The sequence below is a fragment of the Papio anubis genome, chromosome 11, assembly GCF_008728515.1.
Source record: "Papio anubis isolate 15944 chromosome 11, Panubis1.0, whole genome shotgun sequence".
NCBI lineage: Eukaryota > Metazoa > Chordata > Mammalia > Primates > Cercopithecidae > Papio > Papio anubis.
Window position 1 is genome coordinate 36284512 of NC_044986.1, and position 22900 is coordinate 36307411.

General features: G+C 41.3%; 1 protein-coding gene across 5 annotated transcripts in view; it reads left to right on the forward strand.

The window, feature by feature from the left end:
• ARHGAP19 (Rho GTPase activating protein 19) overlaps positions 1 to 22900 on the forward strand; it is a 135711-nt gene that overhangs the window by 13122 nt on the left and 99689 nt on the right. For 2 of the 5 annotated variants that reach the window (XM_009215083.4, XM_003904065.5), the window contains exons 2-4: positions 17667 to 17932; positions 18884 to 18964; positions 20149 to 20358. In XM_009215083.4, coding sequence (XP_009213347.1) covers positions 17667 to 17932; positions 18884 to 18964; positions 20149 to 20358 — 557 coding nt within the window. Of the gene's footprint in view, positions 1 to 6544; positions 7622 to 17666; positions 17933 to 18883; positions 18965 to 20148; positions 20359 to 22900 lie in introns of those variants that run through there. The other 3 variants (XM_009215082.4, XM_021943545.2, XM_009215084.2) reach the window with 3 other exon arrangements.

Below are 22900 nucleotides of genomic sequence, written 5' to 3' on the forward strand. Positions count from 1 at the left end.
CTTAGGCCCAGGAATTTGAGACCTGGGCAACATAGAAAGACTTGTTTCTACAAATAGTAAAAAAAATTAGCCAGGTGTTGGTGGTGCATGTCTGTGGTACCAGCTACTTGGGAGGCCGATGTGGGGGAATTGCTTGAGCTCAGGCAGTTGAGGCTACAGTGAGTCATGATTGTGCCATTGTGCTCTAGCCTGGGCAACAAGGGGAGACCCAGTCTCAAAAAAAAGAAAACTAAAATAAAACACACACACACAAGCAAGCAAGAAAGAAATTTGTTCAGGTTGAGATCAAATATAGGGGCCAAATATATTTTCAGACTTTTGGAGTCTAAATTAGAGATAATTTTGTAGCTTATACTACAAAACATTGCACAGCTATTCTTAAGGGCAGACCTTAGGGTATAAATATTTCAAAAATTTTATCTAAGAAATTGGATATCGTTCCCTGAATTGTGGTACTACTTATTAATGTTGAACTGTCTCTGATATTAAAAAGCACCACCAGCTTGGGCATATAGGGCCTGTTTAGTTTTCTCTTCTCTCTTTATGTACAACTTTCATGATACTGCCTTAAATTTGATATGTAGAAAGAGGGAAGAATACAGTCTTTTCTTTGATAGTTGTATTTCTTATCTAACAGCTTTCCAACAAAGTGACACAGTTAAAGCCATGTTTCAGAGCCTTTTAGAGTTGAAAAAGCAGTAAGAGAGAGTGAATACTTCTCTGAGGGTGGTAAATCAGATTTAGACAACTTTAAATATAGCTCGTATTTTGATAAATCTTGCCAAGGTTGTGGTTCTTGGAAAACAAATGAAGTTAGGCAATTCACCAGGGAGGAAACATTTAGTTTTGTGGGTATGCAGTTTTGGTATAGTCAGCCAAAAGATACATCTGCAGGATGCAGTTTTTTTTTTTTTTTTTAAACTGCCTTGAATTTTGCAGATTCATGGCTTCAACATGCCTTAGAAGCACTTGCATTTCATTTTTCTGTAATTGATTTTTCAGCTGTGGATTGTTTCCAGTCCTTTCACTGAGCATATCACCTTACATGTAGGGTTCCATCTAGTGGTAAAAGTGGTAATTGTAGACTATAAGTAGGTTATACAAATTATTATTTTTTTAGTATTACTAGATTGATAGATTTATGCCGCTTTGACATGATAGGGCACAGTCCACCTGATTGATACTCATTTGGCACACTCTTCTCAATTCTGTTCACTAAATTATATCTTGAGTTAGGATGAAAATAATACATCTTTCAGGCTTTAAAGTGACTAAATTTAAACTGTTAAGAGTCCTGACATTGTCTGCACAAGACAGCATTTTCTGTCACTTACAGAAAGTTATGTTTGGCTTGTCAAGAAAAAAAGAAACATAATCCCAAAGCAGCAACCATTTAAAATAAAAGAAGACTGCCACAAGGATTCATGCAGAATATTTAAAATTTTCCTGTTGAACAAAATGATTTAATTGATTTTTTTCTTCAGGGATGATGCTCTCAAATAGCTTATATGCATCTTTTGGAAATTGAAAGATCCTGGAATAGCGTCTTCCATGTGGGACATCTTGAAAGATAGTATTTTGGTTTCAGTGAGTTACGTGAATGAATCTCCAGTCCTTATCAGTGTGATGGGTCTGTTTACAGAGTATAAGTTTGATTCTTAGATTTGTAGAATTTATAAAGAAAGAAAACTATAGCCTGTATACCAAAGACAAGGACAGTTCTTCCAGCAAAACTGACTGCATCAAAAGTAGACTTCTGCGCAGATTGTGAGGTTGGAGTGAAAGTGGTATTTGTTGTACCTGATGTAGTAACTGTGGTGGGAGTTGTAGAAGAGAAAGGCAGAGTTGTGGTTTTAACTTGGGATACTGGGAGTTATTATTTCCTTTAGGCTTCTGTGTTTCCCAAGATTTCCACAAAATCCATAAAAAGTCATTGTGAACTCAAAATACAAAGCCTCAGCAAATCTGCTCAGATTCACTGAGTGTGAAACACTGGATCTATGTGTCACTGTGGAATTGATTGGCACCAGAGTGGCAGTTGGCACAGAACAGAAGTCTGTCCTGTTCACCACACCACAGTCTCTAACTGTTGAATTATGTGAACAGTAGCTCTCATCTTCTTTACATTCTATCTAAAAGCAGGTATTATTAACAGTGCTTTAAAACAGGAAACACAGCTGTTGCAGCCTTCATAGGTTTCTGGTGCTGGAGTGGTGACTGATGGGAAGGATGTCACTGGCACTGGGGTTATCTTGGAGTTGCGACCCACAGCAGTGGGCAGGAGAGCCCTGACATGGTGTCCTCAGCATTGGTATCCAGAGGAAAGCTGCCATGCACAACATCCTGTCAATCTCCTGCAGGCCACCTACCCCAAATTGTTCTTTTTGAGGGGTCTTACCTCTATCATTCTTTGGGATAGTTGTCCAGAGCCCTTGTTATTTCTGTATGCCTACATACCTAGCTACTAATTTTCCTGCTTCTCGCCATCTATGTAAAAACTTTTGTGATGAGGAAATTAATCTTTAGTATATACTTTGATTTTCTATAATATTTATATCAAATTGAAGTGAGATTGAAGCCAAAACTACTTGGTTTCTTTATTTTTTATTTTTTTCGAGGCGGAGTCTCGCTCTGTCGCCCAGGCTGGAGTGCTGTGTCCTGATCTCTGCTCACTGCGAGCTCCGCCTCCTGTGTTCACGCTATTCTCCTGCCTCAGCCTTCCGAGTAGCTGGGACCACAGGCGCCTGCCAGCACGCCCGGCTAATTTATTTTTAGTAGAGACGGGGGGGGGGGGGTTTCACTGTGTTAGCCAGAGTGGTCTCGATCTCCTGACCTCGTGATCCGCCTGCCTCGGCCTCCTAAAGTGTTGGGATTATAGGCGTGAGCCACCGTGCCCAGCCCAGTACTTGGTTTCTTTAAAAAAATTTGTCATGAAATGTCGATTATACATACAAGTTTATAGAATAATATAATCAATACTCTTCCCATTACCCGGCTTCAGCAAATCTTAAAATTTTGCCATATTTGCTTCAAATGCTCCCCTTTTCCCATAGCTCAATGATTTATCCACAGAACGTTATTAGCACTTCAGGAACTCTTTTTTTTTTTTTTTTTTTTTAAAGATGGGGTCTTGCTCTGCCACCCAGGCTAGAGTGCAGTGGCGCGATCTCAGCTCACTGCAACCTCCACCTCCGGGGTTCAAGCAGTTCTGCCTCAGCCTCCCGTGTAGCTGGGATTACAGGCGCCCACCACCATGCCCGGCTAATTTTTGTATTTTTTATTTTTATTTTTATTTTTATTTTTATTTTTTTTTTGAGACGGAGTCTCGCTCTGTCGCCCAGGCTGGAGTGCAGGGGCCGGATCTCAGCTCACTGCAAGCTCCGCCTCCCGGGTTCACGCCATTCTCCGGCCTCAGCCTCCCGAGTAGCTGGGACTACAGGCGCCCGCCACCGCGCCCAGCTAATTTTTTGTATTTAATAGAGACGGGGTTTCACCGTGTTAGCCAGGATGGTCTCGATCTCCTGACCTCGTGATCCGCCCGTCTTTGCCTCCCAAAGTGCTGGGATTACAGGCTTGAGCCACTGCGCCCGGCCTAATTTTTGTATTTTTTAGTAGAGACGGGGGTTTCACCATGTTGGCCAGGCAGGTCTCGTCCGCCTGACCTCGTGATCCACCTGCTTTGGCCTCCCAAAGTGCTGGGATTACAGGCATGAGCCACTGTACCCGGCCTCAGGAACTCTTTCATACCTTCATGCCTTCTCTTAATCACTGTCCATGAAAGGTAACCATTATCCTGAATATTATGGTAAATACATTTCTGCTTCTCTTTATAGTTTACCATTTAAGCAAATATCTCTAAATACTAGTTTCGTTTATTTTTAAAATTTGATATGTCGTCATATAGTATATAGTTGTATGTTTGTGTGTGTGTGTGTGTGTGTGTGGCTTCTTTTGCTTTTCATTTGTGAGATTTAGCTATGATTGTACATATAGCTAGAGTCTGTCCATGTTCATTACTATGTAATATTCCATTGCAAATAAACAAAGCCATTAAATTAAAATTCTGCTGGACATTTTGCTTTTTTAGTTTTGGCTGTTTAGAAAATAATGTTGTGGGTTGGGTGTGGTGGCTCATGCCTGTAATCCCAGCACTTTGAGAGCCGAGGTGGGTGGATTGCTTGAGGCCAGGAGTTTGAGACCAGCCTGCTCAACATGGAAAACCCTGTCTCTACTAAAAATACAAAAATTAGCTGGGCATGATGGCACTCACCTGTAATCCCAACTACTCAGGAGTCTGAGGCATGAGAAGCGCTTGAACCATGGAGGCAGAAGTTGCAGTGAGCCAGGATAGTGCCACTGTACTCCAGCCTGGGCGACAGAATGAGTCTCTGACTCAAAAAAAAAAAAAAAAAAGAAAAGCAGAAATTAATGAAATAAGCTGGGCATGGTGGCTCATGCCTATAATCCCAGCACTTTGGGAGGCTAAGGTGGGTGGATCACCTGAGGTCAGGAGTTTGAGACCAGCCTGGCCAACATGGCGAAACCCTGTCTCTACTAAAAATACAAAAATTAGCTGGATATGCTGGTGTGTGCCTTTAATTCCAGCTACTGGGGAGGCTGAGGCAGGAGAATTGCTTGAACTTGGGAGGTGGAGGTTGCAGTGAGCCAAGATTGTGCCATTGCACTCTGGCCTAGAAGACAGAGCAAGACTCCATCTCAAAGGAAGAAGAAAAAAAAAAAAGAAACTAATGAAATAAACAATAAACATATACAATAGAGAGGTTCAACAAAGCTAGAAGTTGGAACCTTGACAAAACTAATTACATTGAAAAACAATTTTTTTTTTTTTTTTTTGAGACGGAGTCTCGCTCTGTCGCCCAGGCTGGAGTGCAGTGGCCGGATCTCAGCTCACTGCAAGCTCGGCCTCCCGGGTTTACGCCATTCTCCTGCCTCAGCCTCCCAAGTAGCTGGGACTACAGGTGCCTGCCACCTTGCCCGGCTAGTTTTTTGTATTTTTTAGTAGAGATGGGGTTTCACCGTGTTAGCCAGGATGGTCTCGATCTCCTGACCTCGTGATCCGCCCGTCTTCGCCTCCCAAAGTGCTGGGATTACAGGCTTGAGCCACTGCGCGCGACTGAAAAACAAATTACCAGTATCAGGAACAAAGAGGAGGACATTACTATGGAACCTAGAGATATTAAAAAAGATAAGAGGATATTATATACAAATTTATACCAATAAAGTTTGAAGGTTTATGTGAAATAGACAAATTCCTTGAAATGTACAACTTAACAAAATTAACACAAGAAGTAAAGGAAAATGTGAGTAGTCCCATAACACAAAATAAGTGGAATGTGTAATGAAAAACTTTTTCACAGAGAAAATTCTAGGTTCAGATGGCTTAATCAGCCAATTCTGTCACATATTTAAAGAAGAAATAACACTAATCTCACATAAATTTTTTCAGAAAATAGAAAAATAAGACATTGGTCGGGCGCGGTGGCTCATGCCTGTGGGAGGCCGGGCGGGCAGATTGCCTGAGCTCAGGAGTTCGAGACCAGCCTGGGCAACACCATGAAATCCTGTCTCTACCAAAATACAAAAAAATTAGATGGGCGAGGTGGCATGTGCCCTGTAGTCCCAGCTACTCAGGAGACTGAGGCAGGAGAATTGCTTGAACCTGGGAGGCGGAGGTTGCAGTGAGTGAGCTGAGATCGTGCCACTGCACTCCAGTTCAGGCAACAGAGTGAGACTCTGAAAAAAAAAAGGACAAAAAAAAAAAAAAAAAAAACATATTTCCCACCTGAGTGTATAAGGCTAGAACAACCTTGATATAAAACCTAATGAAGACATTATAAGAAAGGGAAATTTAAGACTAATCACACTTATGAATGAATGGGAAATTTAAACTATTAGCAAACCAAATTCAGCAACATATAAAAATGATAATACAGCATAACAAAGTTGAGTTATTTGAGAAATGCAGGCCGGGCGCGGTGGCTCAAGCCTGTAATCCCAGCACTTTGGGAGGCCGAGACGGGCGGATCACAAGGTCAGGAGATCGAGACCATCCTGGCTAACCCGGTGAAACCCCGTCTCTACTAAAAATACAAAAAACTAGCCGGGCGAGGTGGCGAGCGCCTGTAGTCCCAGCTACTCGGGAGGCTGAGGCAGGAGAATGGCGTAAACCCAGGAGGCGGAGCTTGCAGTGAGCTGAGATCCGGCCACTGCACTCCAGCCTGGGGGACAGAGCGAGACTCCGTCTCAAAAAAAAAAAAAAGAGAAATGCAAGGTTGGTTTGACAATAGAAAATCAGTATTATTTACCATAAAGGAAAAAATTATATGATCATCAATAGATGCACAAAAAATTTTCGATAAGTATTTGATAAAATTAAACACCAATACACAATTTTAAATAAGTAAATATATAAATAAATATACATATCTCCTCTGGAAGGCAGAGGCTGCAGTGAGCCGAGATTGTGCCACTGCACTCCAGCCTGGATGGCAAGAGTGAGACTCTGTCTAAAAAAAAAATAAATAAATAACATAGCAAACTGAGAATAAAAATATACCACCTGAATCTGATTTTGCTAAGTGATGAGTAAGGAAAGGTACTATTTTTAAATTTGCTTTATTCTGATAACTTGTGAAGTTGAGATTCTTTTTATGTTTATTAGTCTTAGGTCCCCTCTTCTCCGCATTACTGATCATGTCATTTGACTAATTTTCTGTTGAGTCAAGTGTCTTTTCCTTATTAATTTTTAGGATTACTGATTCATTCTGAACACTGATCCTTGGTTATATGCATGGCAAACATCTTTTTTTCAATCTGTGGCTTATCTTGCATTTTATTATTACTTTTAGAGTTTTAGATTTATTTATTTATTTATTTATTATGAATGGATAGTATGTTCACATGAATATAAAATCCAGAAAATACAAAAGAGCATACAGTGAAAAGTTTCTCTCCCACTCTTCTTCCCCTTTTATCCATTTCTCTTTAGAGGCATTGTGACTTCATTTTTAAGAAATTTAGTGTGTAGTGTCATTTGTTATACAGAAAATTTAATGTAGTTAAATTTATGATTCTTTCTTTGGGGATTGTGCTTTTTATGTCTTGTTTAAGAAACTCTTCCTCTGTTGCATTAATTTATTCTATAGTGTTTTTTACTGCTTTTAAATTTGGCTTTTCATATTTAGATCTTTATTTTGTTTGGAATTTATTTTTTGTCTGTAACGTGAAGTAGGGATCACCCCTCCCCCATATTGCAAAACTACCTGTTCTATGCTTTTACATTTTTAACTGTTTCATCTAGTATAACTGAAGTGGTGATGGGAGTCTCCTTTTGAGCTTCATCTATGCATTGGCAAATACAGTTAATTAACTGGTCTAGTTTTTTATCTCTATTTTTGTATTTGCAGATGAGTGTTCAGAGTCCTAAGTACTGCCTTTCAGGCCTCATAATGTGCCCTTGTATCCTCTAACATGTCTGGAATGTGTGTAGGCTGTGCTGGGGCAGGGAAAGGAGAGTTTCTTTGTCACAACAAACAAGGGGAAAGCTTTTTTCCTGTCTCTTCGATTTACCAATGCCTCATCAGAAGCTTTCAGCACTTATGTAAGAAATATATTTATTTTCTTGAACTTTAGTATATTTAGTTTGTTTTGCAATATCATAGAGTGGAAGGTTGTTTTTGCTTAAATACAGTAGTTTTTTCTTTAGTCCTATAAATTTCTTAAGTTCTTAAACATGTTTCTTGATAATTTTAGCTTTATATTGTGGTATTGTGTATTCTTTGGAAAGGGATTAGTGGGCTTTGTGATATGGGGTAACTTTAAGAAAAATAACCCGCTATAACTCTTTTCCATCTTTCACCTTCCATTTGATTTCTCTTTTAACTATTTCCATCTCTTAGATATTGTTTTGCCAGATGGTCCACATAGAAAAAGTGAGGAAGTAGGGGAAAAGAAAAGAACTAGCTTAAAGAAATTAAAGTGTGACATAATGAGAGAATGAACCTGGGAAGAAAGGGGAGAAAAAACAGAAGGGAAGAGAAACTGAGATTGTTTACGTGTTACTTATGTGTTGCGAGTTCCAAGGTATCTTTTTTTCTTATGTTCCTTGTAAATAGCTAGGAGCAGTCTTGAACCTGTTTATTCTTCTCCCTGTTTGTGCTGTTTAGGAGGGAGTAGTTTTGGGGGTGATGGCCAGGTAGGAAGAATTCTGTTGAAAAACTATACATGTTGCTTTTAGTTTCTTTCTCACTTGTGTACAATATTTGATCCAGTTTAGTGCTGGAAGGGTCAACTGTGTTGAAAGTGTTAGAATCTTGAGTTTTGCTCTGAACATTAATAAAAGTCTGAAAGTTTTATGTATGTATGTATGTGTTTCTGTTTCAGGAATATAATGGTTGCTATTAATACACATTTTTATGTTAATGCTAATTTGATCTGAATCAGTTATTCAGAATTAAAAGTGATGTGAATTCCAGAAAATGATTAGTTTAGACTCAATAAATTATAAGACTCTTTTTGGTGCTACACATTTTATGATTTTTATGGTCTTCCTGGTAGGGTAGTGATTTCTCATTGGCAGTGATTATAAACAATAGTCCTATATTGACCCTTGCTTCTTGACTGAAATAAGCTGATGTTAAAAAAAGAGGCTCTTGTCAATGATTTAAGACGAAGTTGCTTCTAATTTTATTTGGCTTTTATCATTGGCATTTGAACAGGAAAAATAACTAGTGTGTAAAAAGGTTGAGGAGACAAGCGTTTTAAATTCTATTTTAGTTACTTTTTGGCTTGAGGACACACATTCCTAGTTTTTAATTTTTGTTATTTCTCATAATACATTATCATTTCAGAGAAAAGAAGGAATCTCCTAGCCACCAACTGAAGATGTGGACTGTTAATTAAATCATGTAATAATTTTTCAAGGAAATAGAGATGAACTTTGAAGTCTACCTACGCCTTGTTTTCACTATACTGTTATTATTAATTATCCATGTAGTATTGACAATGTCCTTTGTAGATTAGTTACATTTAGTATTTAGAAGTGCCGTCATTTTTCCTGGAATAGTGCTTTGGTACCTAGGGTATAATGGACCACTTATAAGTTGTGATTGCTTTTACTGTGGGTATGTTTGTATGAGTCAGGTGAATTTCAGTTCTGCCTGACTGAGATATGATAACTTGTCCTTTCTAGCTTGCGTTATGTCCATTTGTTGGTTATATAATAGATGACTGTTTATATAATAAGGATTAGAACAAGCCATTAGACTTTATTGTTAATGGATACAAACTATATGTCTTCTGTAAGAGTTTCAAGGATACAATTCTTAAATATAACAACATATTAGAAGTAAAAAGGGAATGATATGCTTTGGCTATGTCCCCACACAAATCTCATCTTGAATTCTATCTCCCATAATCCCCATGTGTTGTAGGAAGAACCCAGTGGGAGGTAATTGAATCATGGGGGCGGGTTTTTCCTGTGCTGTTCTCTTGATAGTGAGTAAGTCTCACAAGAGCTGATGTTTTTATAAAGGGCAGTTCCCCTGCACACGCTCTCTTGACTGCTGCCACGTAAGATATGCCTTCGTTCCCCCTTCGCCTTCCACCATGATTGTGAGGCCTCCCCAGCCATGTGGAACTATGAGTCCATTAAACCTGTCTTTCCTTTATAAATTACTGAGTCTCTGGTATGTCTTTATTAACAGCATGAGAACAGACTAATACAGTAAATTGGTACCAGTAGAGCTGGGTACTACTGTAAGGATACCTGAAAATGTGGAAGCGACTTTTAAACTGAGTAACAGGCAGAGGTTGGAACAGTTTAGAGGACTCAGAAGACAGGGAAATGTGGGGAAGTTTGGAACTTCCTAGAGACTTGTTGAATAGCTTTGACCAAAATGCTGATAGTGATATGGACAGTGAAGTTCAGACTGAGGTGGTCTCAGATGGAGATGAGAAACTTGTTGGGAACTTATATAAAGGTCACTCTTGCTAGGAGGAGCCAAATCCTAATTTCCAAGACAATGGGGAAAATGTCTCCAGGGCATGTCAGAGACCTTTGTTGCAGCCCCTCCCATCACAGGCCTGGAAACCTACAAGGAAAAATGATGCTGTGGGTGGGCCCAGGGCCTTGCTGCTTTGTGCAGTCCCTGGACTTGGTGCCCTGGGTCCCAGCTATGGCTAAAAGGGGCCAGTGTACAGCTCAGGACATTGCTTCAGAGGGCACAGGCCCCAAGCCTTGGCAGTTTACATGTGGTTTTGGGCCTGCGGGTGCACAGAAGTCAAGAATTGAGGTTTGGGAACCTCAGCCTGGATTTCAGAGGATGTGTGGAAATGCCTCAATGTCGAGGCAAAGATGTGCTGCAGGGATGGAGCTCTCATGGAGAACCTCTGCTAGAGCAGTTCAGAAGAAGGGAAATGTGGAATGGGAGCCCCCATACAAAGTCACCACTGGGGCACTGCCTAGTGGAGTTGTGAGAAGAGGGCTACCATCCTCCAGACCCCAGAACTGTAGATCCACTGATAGCTTGCATTGTGCGTCTGGAAAAGCTGCAAACACTCAATGCCAGCCTGTGAAAGCAACCAGGAGTGGGGATGTACCCAGGAAAGCCACAGGGGCAGAGCTGCCCAAGACTATGAGAACCCACCTCTTGCATTAGTGTGACCTGGATGTGAGACGTGGAGTCAAAGGAGATTATTTCAGAGCTGTAAGATTTAATTACTGCCCTGTTGGATTTCAGACTTGCATAGGGCCTGTAGCCCCTTGTTTTGGCCAATTTCTCCCATTTGGAATGGGTGTATTTACCCAATGCCTGTACCCTAATTGTACCTAGGAAGTAACTAACTTGCTTTTGATTTTACAGGCTCATAGGCAGAAGGGACTTGTCTCAGATGAGACTTTGGACTATGGACTTTCGAGTTAATGCTGAAATGAGTTAAGACTTTGGGGGACTGTTGGGGAGGCATAATTGGTTTTGAAATGTGAGGACATGAGATTTGGGAGGGGCTGGGGTGGAATTATATGGTTTGGTTGTGTCCCCACCCAAATCTCATTTTGAATTGTAGCTCTCATAATCCCCACATGTCATGAGAGGAACTCGGTTGAAGGTAATTGAATCATGGGGTGGTTTTTTCCCCACGTGAATAAGTCTCATGAGATCCGATGGTTTTATAAAGGGCAGTTACCCTGCACACACACACTTACCTGCTGCTGCTGAGACCAGTTCGTCTGGGGAGACCCTAACCCAGCAGTGCTAGAGGAATTAAAGACACACACACAGAAATATAGGGGTGTGAAGTGGGAAATCAGGGGTTTCACAGCCTTCAGAGCTGAGAGCCCTGAACAGAGATTTACCCATGTATTTATTAACAGCAAGCCAATGATAAGCCTTGTTTTTATAGATTATAGATGAAGTAAGAGTATTCTTTATGGGAAACAAAGGGATGGGCCGAAATAAAGGGATGGGTTTGGCTAGTTATCTGCAGCAGGAGCATGTCCTTAAGGCACAGATCGTTCATGCTATTGTTTGTGGTTTTAAGAACGCCTTTAAGTGGTTTTCCACCGTGGGTGGGCCAAGGATTCCTTGCCCTCATTCCGGTAAACCCACAATCTTCCATCATGGGCGTCATGGCCATCATGAATATGTCACGGTGCTGCAGAGATTTTGTTTATGGCCAGTTTTGGGACCAGATTTTGGGGGGCCTGTTCTCAACCTGTTCCCCTTCTTTGATTTGCAAAGCGATAAAAGCAAAGGCAGCTTTGTCACAGTGAGCTACTTCTCACAGGAGTCAGAATCCACATCTGCAGACTATACAAAGACAAACAACATAGATTAAAAGCACAATCATCATTGAAATCACAGAGCTTCCAAGTGTTTTTATCCTTTTTGATGGGTTATTAGCTGCTAATCTGTCTACAACTCCTTCAAGCACTCAAGTTCCTGGCATTAAGGTCAGGTGTACCTGGGATGTTTTGAATATTTGTTATTTTAATTTTGCAATATCCAAAGACAAGTTTATAGAGTGTCATTCTAGATGCTTTTTTATTCTTTCCTAAATTTTGATCTTATTAAGAGCATTTAATAGTTTCCACAAATCCTTATGTTAAGCTCCTAGAGCGGGCCATATCATTTGAGGTTGAGGTGCCACTATATTGCCATGGTTCCAGAAAATAGGAACTTTTCTGTACTTCTTATCATTTCTACCATCTGACCATTTTGTTCAGATCATCTTAACATAGTGTGACCATGGCATGCAGACTGAGAGGTGCAATTCAAGCTAAACATCCCCTTAGGGGACCAATCAATAACGATTCCATAGGAATCGTTGTGCAGCACCGCTGCCTGTTCTGCAATGCAATCTTCCTAAACAAGTACGTTCATTATTTCTGGCCAGGTTCTATTTTGTTTACAAATAGGTTTTTGAGGGCAATATGCCTTAATTATAGGAGCAGATTTATTATGGTAAATACTGAGATCAGCAAGCATGGGTAACTGTGTCATAGAGTGATTACATGCAGGCATTATTACCAGCCAAGATTGATAAATATGCCCAATAAGTATAATTGTTCTCTGTGTCAGCCCTTGTTGAAGGAATACTCACGGCAATGGTGATCACTGCTATCATAGCTACCATTAAATTACTCATTGTGACTGGGTCTTCCACTTTCCTCAGGTTTTCTTCTGCCATCTGCGACAGCTTCTTGATCTGTCCCCGGGTGGGTGGCTGTGTTCAACGGGTGTTGCTCGTGACAGTTGGGGTCCTCCTCAGTATCAGCCTCAACATGGCTGCAGCCAGGGGGTCCTTGGGATCCTCCCGGAATCTCTTCCTTGGCATCTGGCTCATGATAAGGTTTCAGGTGTCTTGATCGTATCCAAATCAGCTATTGATTCGGTGGTCCTGGAGAGACACAAGCATAACCTCTACTCCAAGTTATTATTTTACTTATTTCCCAACTTTTTGTTATCAGATCTCCCCACCAAACCAATTGTTCTGCTTCTGTCTTTGCAACTGGTTTCTGTAGATGCTGTTCAGCTGCTGATAACATCCGGCCTTTTGGCAGGCTCAAAAAATTTAAAGTTAATAATGCTAGATTCAGTTGCATCTGTGGGGTTCCATATTCTCTTTCTCCCCCTTTTTTGTTTTTGTCATCAGTTTTGTATCTGTATGAAATAGTAACTGAGCATTTTTAATTAACTGTGTGGAATGAACCACGTATGAAGAGTCAGAAAACACATTAATAGGCATATTAAAAGTAGTCAATACCTCAATTACAGCTACAAGCTCCGCTTTTTGAGCTGAAGTATAGGGCGTCTGGAAAACTTTACTTTTTGAGCCAGAATAAGAAGCTTTACCATTACTAGACCCATCTGTGAAACAATGAAAACGCTTAGTAGGCTGCAGGTTGTTTACCACAGGAATTGTAAATGCAAACTGTTCACAGTCTTGCTCAGCTAAGGGGATAGTAAAGAAACAGTCTTTTAAATCTATGACTATTAAAGGCCAATTTTTTGGAATTATAGCAGGAGAAGGCAATACTGGCTGTAATGCTCCCGTAGGTTGTATAGCTGAATTGATGGCTCTTAAGTCAGTTAATATTCTCCATTTACCTGATTTTTTTCTTAATTACGAAAACTGGAGAATTCCAAGGGGAAAATGTTGGAGCTATGTGTCCATTTTCTAATTGTTCAGTAACTAATTTCTCTAAAGCTTCCAGTTTCTCTTTACTTAGTGGCCATTGTTCTATCCAAATTGGCTTATCTGTTAACCATGTTAAAGGTATAAGTTCTGGAGGCTTAACAATGGCTGCCATCAAAAATGATATCCTAATATTTGGCAGGAACTTTGTCTTTCCACTTGAAGCAGTTCTTTCAAACCTTGCAAATTTTTTTCTAGTCCCATACCAGGGACATACCCCATTTCATGCATTATATGTTGACTTTGAGGGCTATATAATTGTTCTGGAATTAGAACTTGTGTTCCCCGTTGTTGTAATAAATCTCTTCCCCATAAATTTATAAGTACAGACATTATAATTGGTTGAATAGTCCCAGGTTGTCCATCGGGCCCCTCACAATGCAAAATATAACACTTTGATATACTTCAGGGGCTTTACCAACTCCAGCTATGTCAAATTGAGTGGGTTGAATTGGCCATGTGGACGACCAGTGCTGTAGAGAAATGACTGCAATGTTGACTCCTGTATCTACCAAATCTTTAAATTTCTTTCCCTGAATAGTTATTTCACAGGTAGGGCATTTATTAGTAACTTGATTTACCCAGTAAGCTGCTTTGCCTTGCTTATTTGTGCTTCCAAATCTTCTTGTTCATTTAATTTCACTTTTTCCCATTCCCACATACGGCACAGTCAGGAGCTGTGCTATGTGCTATCCTGGCTCTGCTATGCGCTATCAATGGCCCTGCTATGTGCTATCCTGGCTCTGCTTTCCAGGGAACAGAAGTAGATATAACAATTTGAATTTCCCATTGTAATCTGAATCAGTGACTCCTATATGTATTTGTACCCCTTTTAAACTTAAACTAGACCTTCCAAAAAGTATTCCTATTGTTCCTGATGGCAAGGGACCATAGACTCCTGTTGGGACCTTTCGTGGCAGTTCCCCAGGCAGAAGACTCACAGCTTTTGTGCAGCATAAATCTACTGTGGCCCTATTGGCTGTGGCGGGGGACAGACATTGTATGGGGGGTGAGGGAATGGCCTGAGCTGGAAATGCCTCGGTTTAGAATGGGGCCTGGGATGGGCCCTTCATGGCGTTTCCTGAAATTGGGTTCCTTCCTTTTTTTTTTTTTGAGACGGAGTCTTGCTCCTCGCCCAGGCTGGAGTGCAGTGGTGCGATCTCGGCTCACTGCAAGCTCCGCCTCCTGGGTTCATGCCATTCTCCTGCCTCAGCCTCCCAAGTAGCTGGGACTACAGTCGCCCGCCACCACGCCCAGCTAATTTTTTGTATTTTTAGTAGAGATGGGGTTTCACCATGTTAGCCAGGATGGTCTCGATCTCCTGACCTCGTGATCTGCTCGTCTTGGCCTCCCAAAGTTCTGGGATTACAGATGTGAACCACTGTGCCCGGCCTAGGGTTCCCTTCTTTATCAAACTTAGAGTGACACCGATTAGCCCAGTGTTTTCCTTTTTTACATTTTGGACATATTTCAGTCTCAGCAGTGTTCTTTTTTCCCCTATCGGGTGACCTGACTTGCTGATTTTTTCTACATTCTTTTTTAGTATGACCATGCTTCCCACAGTTAAAACAAGCTCCAGGAAACAGAGTATTTCCTTTATCTACTCTCAGTCTTACCATTGCCTGTGCCAACAAAGTAGCTTTATGCAGATTACCTCCGATACCATCACAGGCCTTGATATAATCAACTAAATGTGCTTTCCCTCTGATAGGTCGCAGAGCAGCCTGGCAATCGGGATTAGCATTGTCGAAAGCTAATAACTGCAACACTACATTCTCAGCAGCCAAATCTGCAATCATCTGTTTAAGATACTCCTGTATCCGAGCTATAAAATCAATGTGTGGGTCTCTTAGTCCCTGTTTTGTAGCAGTGAAGGAAGGGTATTGTTCTCCACCTGAAGTGATTTTTTTCCCCAAGCTCTAATGTACTCTCGCCTAAGCTGTTGTATGGCATCATCCTGCATGACCAGTTGTGCATCTAAACCAGCCCAGCTGCCAACCCCCAAAAGTTGGTCTGCAGTTATATTAATTTGATGTTGGGCCTGGGCATTTCGACCAGCCTGAATGGAAGCTTCATCTGCCCACCGAGTTTTAAATTGTAAGAACTGAGCAGGAGTTAGACAAGCTCGAGTAAGAGCGTCCCAGTCAGTAGGAATCATGCGACTGGAAACAGCAACATTCTTTAACAGTCCCATTACAAAAGGAGAACCTGGTATATACTGATTTATAGCTTGTTTAAATTCTTTGAGTAATTAAAAGGAAAAGGCTCAAATGTAGCTATAATATTTCCCTGTTGATCTGGGGGGTGTATTCTAACAGGGAACTGCCAAGCCTCTATATCACCCTCTGGTCTAGCTTGCTGAATTCTTGCCTGAATAGAACTAAGAGCGGTCGCTTGAGGCACTGCTCAAACAGTCACTGGGGCAACTACTTTTCGCGCAGTGTCTTCTGGAAAAGAAAGATCTGGAGGGTCAGGCCACTCTTTTTTCTTCAAAATAATAATGAGGGGATACAGAAAGGTAGGGATGAACCTCTCCCTCCTTTGCTGCTTTAGCTTTAGCTGGCAAACAAACCTGCTCTGTAACCTCTTCTGTTACTTCATTATACTCTCCTTCCTCCTCATCATTAGTGTGAAAAGGTTCCATGGTGGAACGAACCAGAGCCCACACTTGTCCCTTTGTTACCCTGATGCTTCCGAGCTCCCCTTCTTAATCACCACGGGGATTGCTTTAAGAGTACTTGGGTGTTCTCCAGCTTAGTTTTCCGTGTTCTCCAACCGTCTCTCCAGCGACCTTTCGACCTGGATTCGGGCCCCACAACTTGCCGAGACCAGTGTGGTTAGGGAGACCCTAACCCAGCTGTGCTAGAGGAATTAAAGACACACACACAGAAATATAGAGGTGTGAAGTGGGAAATCAGGGGTCTCACAGCCTTCAGAGTTGAGAGCCCTGAACAGAGATTTACCCATGTATTTATTAACAGTAAACCAGTGATAAGCATTGTTTTTATAGATTATAGATTAACTAAAATTATTCCTTATGGGAAACAAAGAGATGGGCCAAAATAAAGGGATGGGTTTGGCTAGTTAACTGCAGCAGGAGCATGTCCTTAAGGCACAGATCGTTCATGCTATTTTTTGTGGTTTTAAGAACGCCTTTAAGGGGTTTTCCACCCTGGGTGGGCCAGGTGTTCCTTGCTCTCATTCCGGTAAACCCACAATCTTCCAGCATAGGCGTCATGGCCATCATGAACATGTCACCGTGCTGCAGAGATTTTGTTTATGGCCAGTTTTGGGGCCAGTTTTTGGCCGGATTTTGGTGTCTGTTCCCAACATGCTACCATGTAAGATGTGCCTTTGTTCCTCCTTCGCCTTCTGCCATGATTGTGAGGCCTCCCCAGTCATGTGGAACTGTGAGTCCATTAAAGCTCTTTTTCTTTATAAATTACCTAGTCTTGGGCATTTCTTCATAGCAGTATGAAAATGAACTAATACAGGGGTAAAGTAGGCATTGGGAAACAAAGAACAGTGAAGGAAATATTTCTGAGATTCAAGGAGCTTTGCCAGGAGTATAGCCCAATGTAATGTAGGAGTGGAGACCCAGCTAAGATCAGGAGCCCTAGAGACAAGAACCTGTCTGAGCAGAGGTTGGACTTAGATGATGATGGATGGGTCAGAGGCATCCAGAATTGAAGGATTTTAAAGTAAAACCTATTTGTGGACATGGGAAAAGCGGAATTAATTACCGTTTTATGTACCTGTAAATGCCTTCCCCTCTGTGAGGCTTTGTGGTTATAAGGAACAGTGTTCAAGGGCATCTGGCTCAATTAAAGGAAGCAGACTATAAGGAAACCTCTGCCTTTGCGTGGAGTCAGGACCAAGTAACCCAATGAGTAGTGCATAAGAAACATACAAAAATCATGTCCCAAAAGATTTTCTTCTGTGTTTTTCAGTGATGCCATCTGCAGTTTTGTGATCTGCAATGATTCTTCCCTTCGAGGTCAGCCCATTATCTTTAATCCTGACTTTTTTGTGGAGAAACTCCGACATGAGAAACCTGAGGTTTTCACTGAGTTGGTGGTCAGCAATATCACAAGGCTCATCGATTTACCTGGAACTGAGTTGGCTCAGCTGATGGGGGAAGTGGACCTTAAGTTGCCTGGCGGGGCCGGCCCAGCGTCAGGATTCTTCCGGTCTCTCATGTCTCTCAAGCGAAAGGGTAGGAGATGTGTCTGTGAAGGGTGGGCAGGCCTCAGCTGCTCCCTGGGCTTCTCTCTCAACATCTACACCTTCACTGAAGAGTTGCTATTAACTTAGAGCTTTTTTTTGGCCATTTTTTTCAATTTTTATAAGTAGTAACACCTTAAGTAATTGTGATACAAATTGTAAAAACTATCTAGATAAATAAATAATTTAAAGCAAATATTTTCAGTCCCTGAGAGATGATGACATGATTAACTTAGGTAGTTATCAGGGGCATCTTGATTTTCGTGCCCTATTAATATGTGAAAATGATCTTTAAAAAACCATAGTTACATAGCTAGAGACTATAGAGCAGAAAGCTTGAATTTTCTTTTTTTTCAGGGATGGGGTCTCACTCCGTTGCCGATGCTGGAGCGCAGTGGTGTCATAGCTCACTGAAGCCTTGAATTCCTGGGCTCAATCTATCCTTCTGTCTCAGCTCCCAGTAGCTGGGACTACAGATGCATGACGCCATGCCTGTTTTCTATTTTTTGTAGAAATGGGGTCTCACTATGTTGCCCAGGCTGGTCTCAAACTCCTGGCTTCAAGCAGTCCTCCCACCTCAGCCTCCCAAAGCACTGGGATTACAGGTGTGAGCCACCATGCCTGGCCTTCTGTTTGTTTGTTAAATTAAATACTAACATGCTAGATATCTCCTTCTTATTTACTAGATATACGCTTCTTACTTAAAAAAGAAGATAGTATTTGCCTTCAAGGAACCTACAGTCTAATATTGAACCTGGAGAGAACTGATTGAGAGTTATCCTGCTTGCCTTTTCTGGTGCACTTCCAGTTCTAAGGTTTTTGTTTACTGACCATGTGAAAACGCTTGCTGAATTGTAAAATAGGATGCTTGAGTGGTTTTAAGTGTGATGATTTTGTACTATTTGTGTGAAATATAGCCCTGTCATATCATATGGTTTTTCAGAAAAAGGAGTGATATTTGGGTCCCCACTGACAGAGGAAGGCATTGCCCAGATATACCAACTGATTGAATATCTACACAAAAGTAAGACTACTTGAAACTTTATCATTCTTTGTTTAATGAAGAATTCTGTTTTCTGTTGAGAGCTAATTGCCTGGAGTTAGTAGGTGCCAATTAACCATCAAAGGAACTAACCAGTGTTAATTTCAGGTGGCATGTTTTTAAATATATTTCCTTTTAAACTTCATCTCATATTCATTTGCTTTACACTCTCAAAGTGTATATAAATTAGACCGTGTCTATGAAGTCACATTTACCTCTTGCCTCAGAGAGACATTTCTTCTGGAAAAATATGTTGTCCCTAAAGAATCATTGCATTTATTTAAGAGAGCATGATACCTTTTTTCTCCAGAATTCTATGCTTAAAACACACTCTTTACTTTTTTTTTTTTTTTTTTTGGGACAAAGTCTCATTCTGTCACCCCGACTGGGGTACAGTGGTGCAATCTTGGCTCACTGCAGCCTTGACCTCCCAGGCTCAGGTGATTCTCCCACCTCGGCCTCCCTAGTAACTGGGATCACAAGCTTGCACCACCACACCTGGCTGCTTTTTGTAGTTTTTTTGTAGAGATGGGGTTTTGCCATATTGCCTAGGCTTGTCTTGAACTGTGCTCAAGTGATTCACCCGCCTAGGCCTCCCAAAGTGTTGAGATTATAGGCATGAGCTATTGCCTCTGGCCTACGGATGAATAGTTGGGATGACTAAAGCTTCTGGGAATCTCTTAGGAATTTGACACATTAGAGTTCTAATTCCTGGAGCAGTGCAGAGACTCTGGATTCATTCTGGGCTGGGAAAACAGTTTACAAGAGCTACAAACATCCACAGATGTATGTAGCCCCTCAAAATGAAGTCTGGGATAAACAAGAAGAGGTCTTTAGGGAGATTTGGCTTTTTTAAAATTTATTTTTCAAGCTAATCCTGACCATTGATTGGGTTAAATTCAGATTGTCTGTACATACTTCAGGAGATTGAATGACTCCTGGGAGGACTACCTTTTAGTTTGGAAGATCTCCAAGTGCCCAAGGGCGTTCAGATATGTCTCCTCAGGAGGTCTGTAGGTTCTAAACTACACTGATGAAAAAAGGCAAAAACTTACTTGAAAGGCTTTGTAAAGGGTCTTTTAAGTGTAGTCTTTAGACCGTGTATTTTAATCATAATATTTCTGCTTCCTTTTTGCCTGTCCTCTGCTTTCTTTTATGCTAAACAGACTTACGAGTAGAGGGTTTGTTTAGAGTACCAGGTAATAGTGTCCGACAGCAGATTTTAAGGGATGCTCTCAATAATGGAACTGACATTGACTTGGAATCAGGGGAGTTTCACTCAAATGATGTTGCCACTTTGCTGAAGATGTTTCTAGGAGAGTTGCCGGAGCCTCTGCTGACACATAAACATTTCAACGCACACCTTAAAATCGCTGGTGAGTATAGGAAGTAAGAAGGAGATGTAAATACATTTCTTTAAATTTAGTAAAGTTCCTAGGAATTTTCTGTTGCTTGTGACCCACAGAAATACTTCTATTAATATTGGTTAAGACTTCGTGTTGTTGCTGGACTTCTCTGGGTACTCAAAGGTATTGGCTAGTTAAATTTAATTTTAATCGAATGGCTTTCTTGATAAATAAGCTTTGTATTGAGATAAGGAGCTGGTAGTAAGATATGGTCTGAGTTTTATTTATTTTTGAATCTCTGATAGATCCTCGAGTAATGTGTTGAACATTATAGTTGGAAACAGGATCTCACTCTGTCACCTAGGCTAGAGTGGTGCAACCTTGGCTCACTGCAGCCTTGATCTCCCAGGCTCAGGTGAGCCTGCCACCTCAGCCTCCTGAGTAGCTGGGACTATAGGCGTGCGGCATCATGCCTGGCAAATTTTTTGTATTTTTTGTAGACACTGGGTTTCGCTATGTTGCCGAGGCTCAAACTCCTGGGCTCAAGCGATCTGCCCACCTTGGCCTCCTGAAGTGCTGGGATTATAGACGTGAGCCACTGTGCCCAATCCGTTTTAGTTGCTTAATAAATGTATGCTTTTCATTGGATTGATTCATATATTTCAGAGGTTTACAGGTTTGGTATTTTTGCCTTGGTTTGGAGTTTTTGCTCAGTATTTCTATGCCTCAGTTGAGGACATCGCTACACTTGAAAAAAAATTTTTTTTTTTTTTTTGAGATGGAGTCTCGCTCTATCACCAGGCTGGAGTGTAATGGTGCGATCTCGGCTCACTGCAACCTCCGCCTCCCGGGTTCAAGTGATTCTCCTGTTTCAGCCTCCCGAGTAGCTGGGATTACAGGTGCCCGCCACCACACCCAGCTAATTTTTGTATTTTTACTAGAGATGGAATTTTACCATGTTGGCCAGCATGGTCTCGATCGCTTGACCTTGTGATCTGCCTGCCTCAGCCTCCCAAAGTGCTGGCATTACAGGTGTGAGCTACCACGCCCAGCCAAGGAAATTTATTTTTTAAAAAAATTATTTGTTTTCTGAATAGAAACACATAGTTCAAAATTCAGATGATTGGCCGGGCGCGGTGGCTCAAGCCTGTAATCCCAGCACTTTGGGAGGCCGAGACGGGCGGATCACGAGGTCAGGAGATCGAGACCATCCTGGCTAACACGGTGAAACCCTGTCTCTACTAAAAAATACAAAAAACTAGCCGGGCGAGGTGGCGGGCGCCTGTAGTCCCAGCTACTCGGGAGGCTGAGGCAGGAGAATGGCGTAAACCCGGGAGGCGGAGCTTGCAGTGAGCTGAGATCCGGCCACTGCACTCCAGCCTGGGCGACAGAGCTAGACTCCATCTCAAAAAAAAAAAAAAAAAAAAAAATTCAGATGATTGAAATAATATATAGTAAAAACCTTCTCTCCTACATTTGTTCCCCAAGGCCCAGTTCTTCTCAGAAACAATCAGTGTTACTGATTAAAAAAATTTTTTTATCTTTTAAAAAAAGAAAACCTGTTCCCCAGACTGGTCTCAAAACTCCTGGCTTCAAGTGATCTCCCTCCTCAGTCTCCCAAAGTGCTAGGATTGCAGGCATGAGCTGCAGCCCCCGGACCAGTGTTACTGATTTCTGAAGTATCCTTCCAGAGATATTTTGTGTATTCCCAAACAAGTATGTATATTCCTTTTCTCCTATTTTTATGTAACAGATTATACACATGGTTCTGTGGTTTGCTTTATTCACTTACTGTATCTTGAAGAATGTTCCATTTTCAGCTCATAAATAGTTTCTTCATACTCCTTTCTACCCGTGTGGCAGGGAATTCATTCTTAAATTGCATGTCTGTTATGCTGCTATGGGCTCTAAGTGTTTACAGCATCAATATCCATTATTGCAGTTGCTTAGTTTTCTGTCCCTGAGTATTTTTCCTGTTTCTTCTAATTATATGGAAAAGAAATATAAGGTTTTTTTCCTTTTTGAATAATTTTTACTACTTAAAGAAACAAGTTTTGGCCTGGCGCGGTGACTCATGCCTGTAATCCCATCACTTTGGGAGGCCGAGGTGGGCAGATCATGAGGTCAGTAGATCGAGACCATCCTGGCTAACACGGTGAAAACCCGTCTCTACTGAAAATACAAAAAGTAGCTGGGTGTGGTGGCGGGCACCTGTATAGTCCCAGCTACTCTGGAGGCTGAGGCAGGAGAACCCGGGAGGCTGAGGCAGGAGAACCTGGGAGGCAGAGCTTGCAGTGAGCGGAGATTGCACCACTGCACTCCAGCCTAGGGGACAGAGCAAGACTCTGTCTCAAGAAAAAAAAAAAAGAAACAAGTTTTGAATTAAAAAAAATCTAATATGATTAGGTTTTTTTTTTTTTTAGCACTTTTAGTAGCAATCCCAATGATGCAATGAGTAAATATTACTAGAATGTTATATACTTTTACAATTATTTTGGGGAGAAATAAAGATGTTAGACCTTTGAAAAAGATTTGGAAAATATTCTTTTATAAGTGTTAACATGAAAGATGC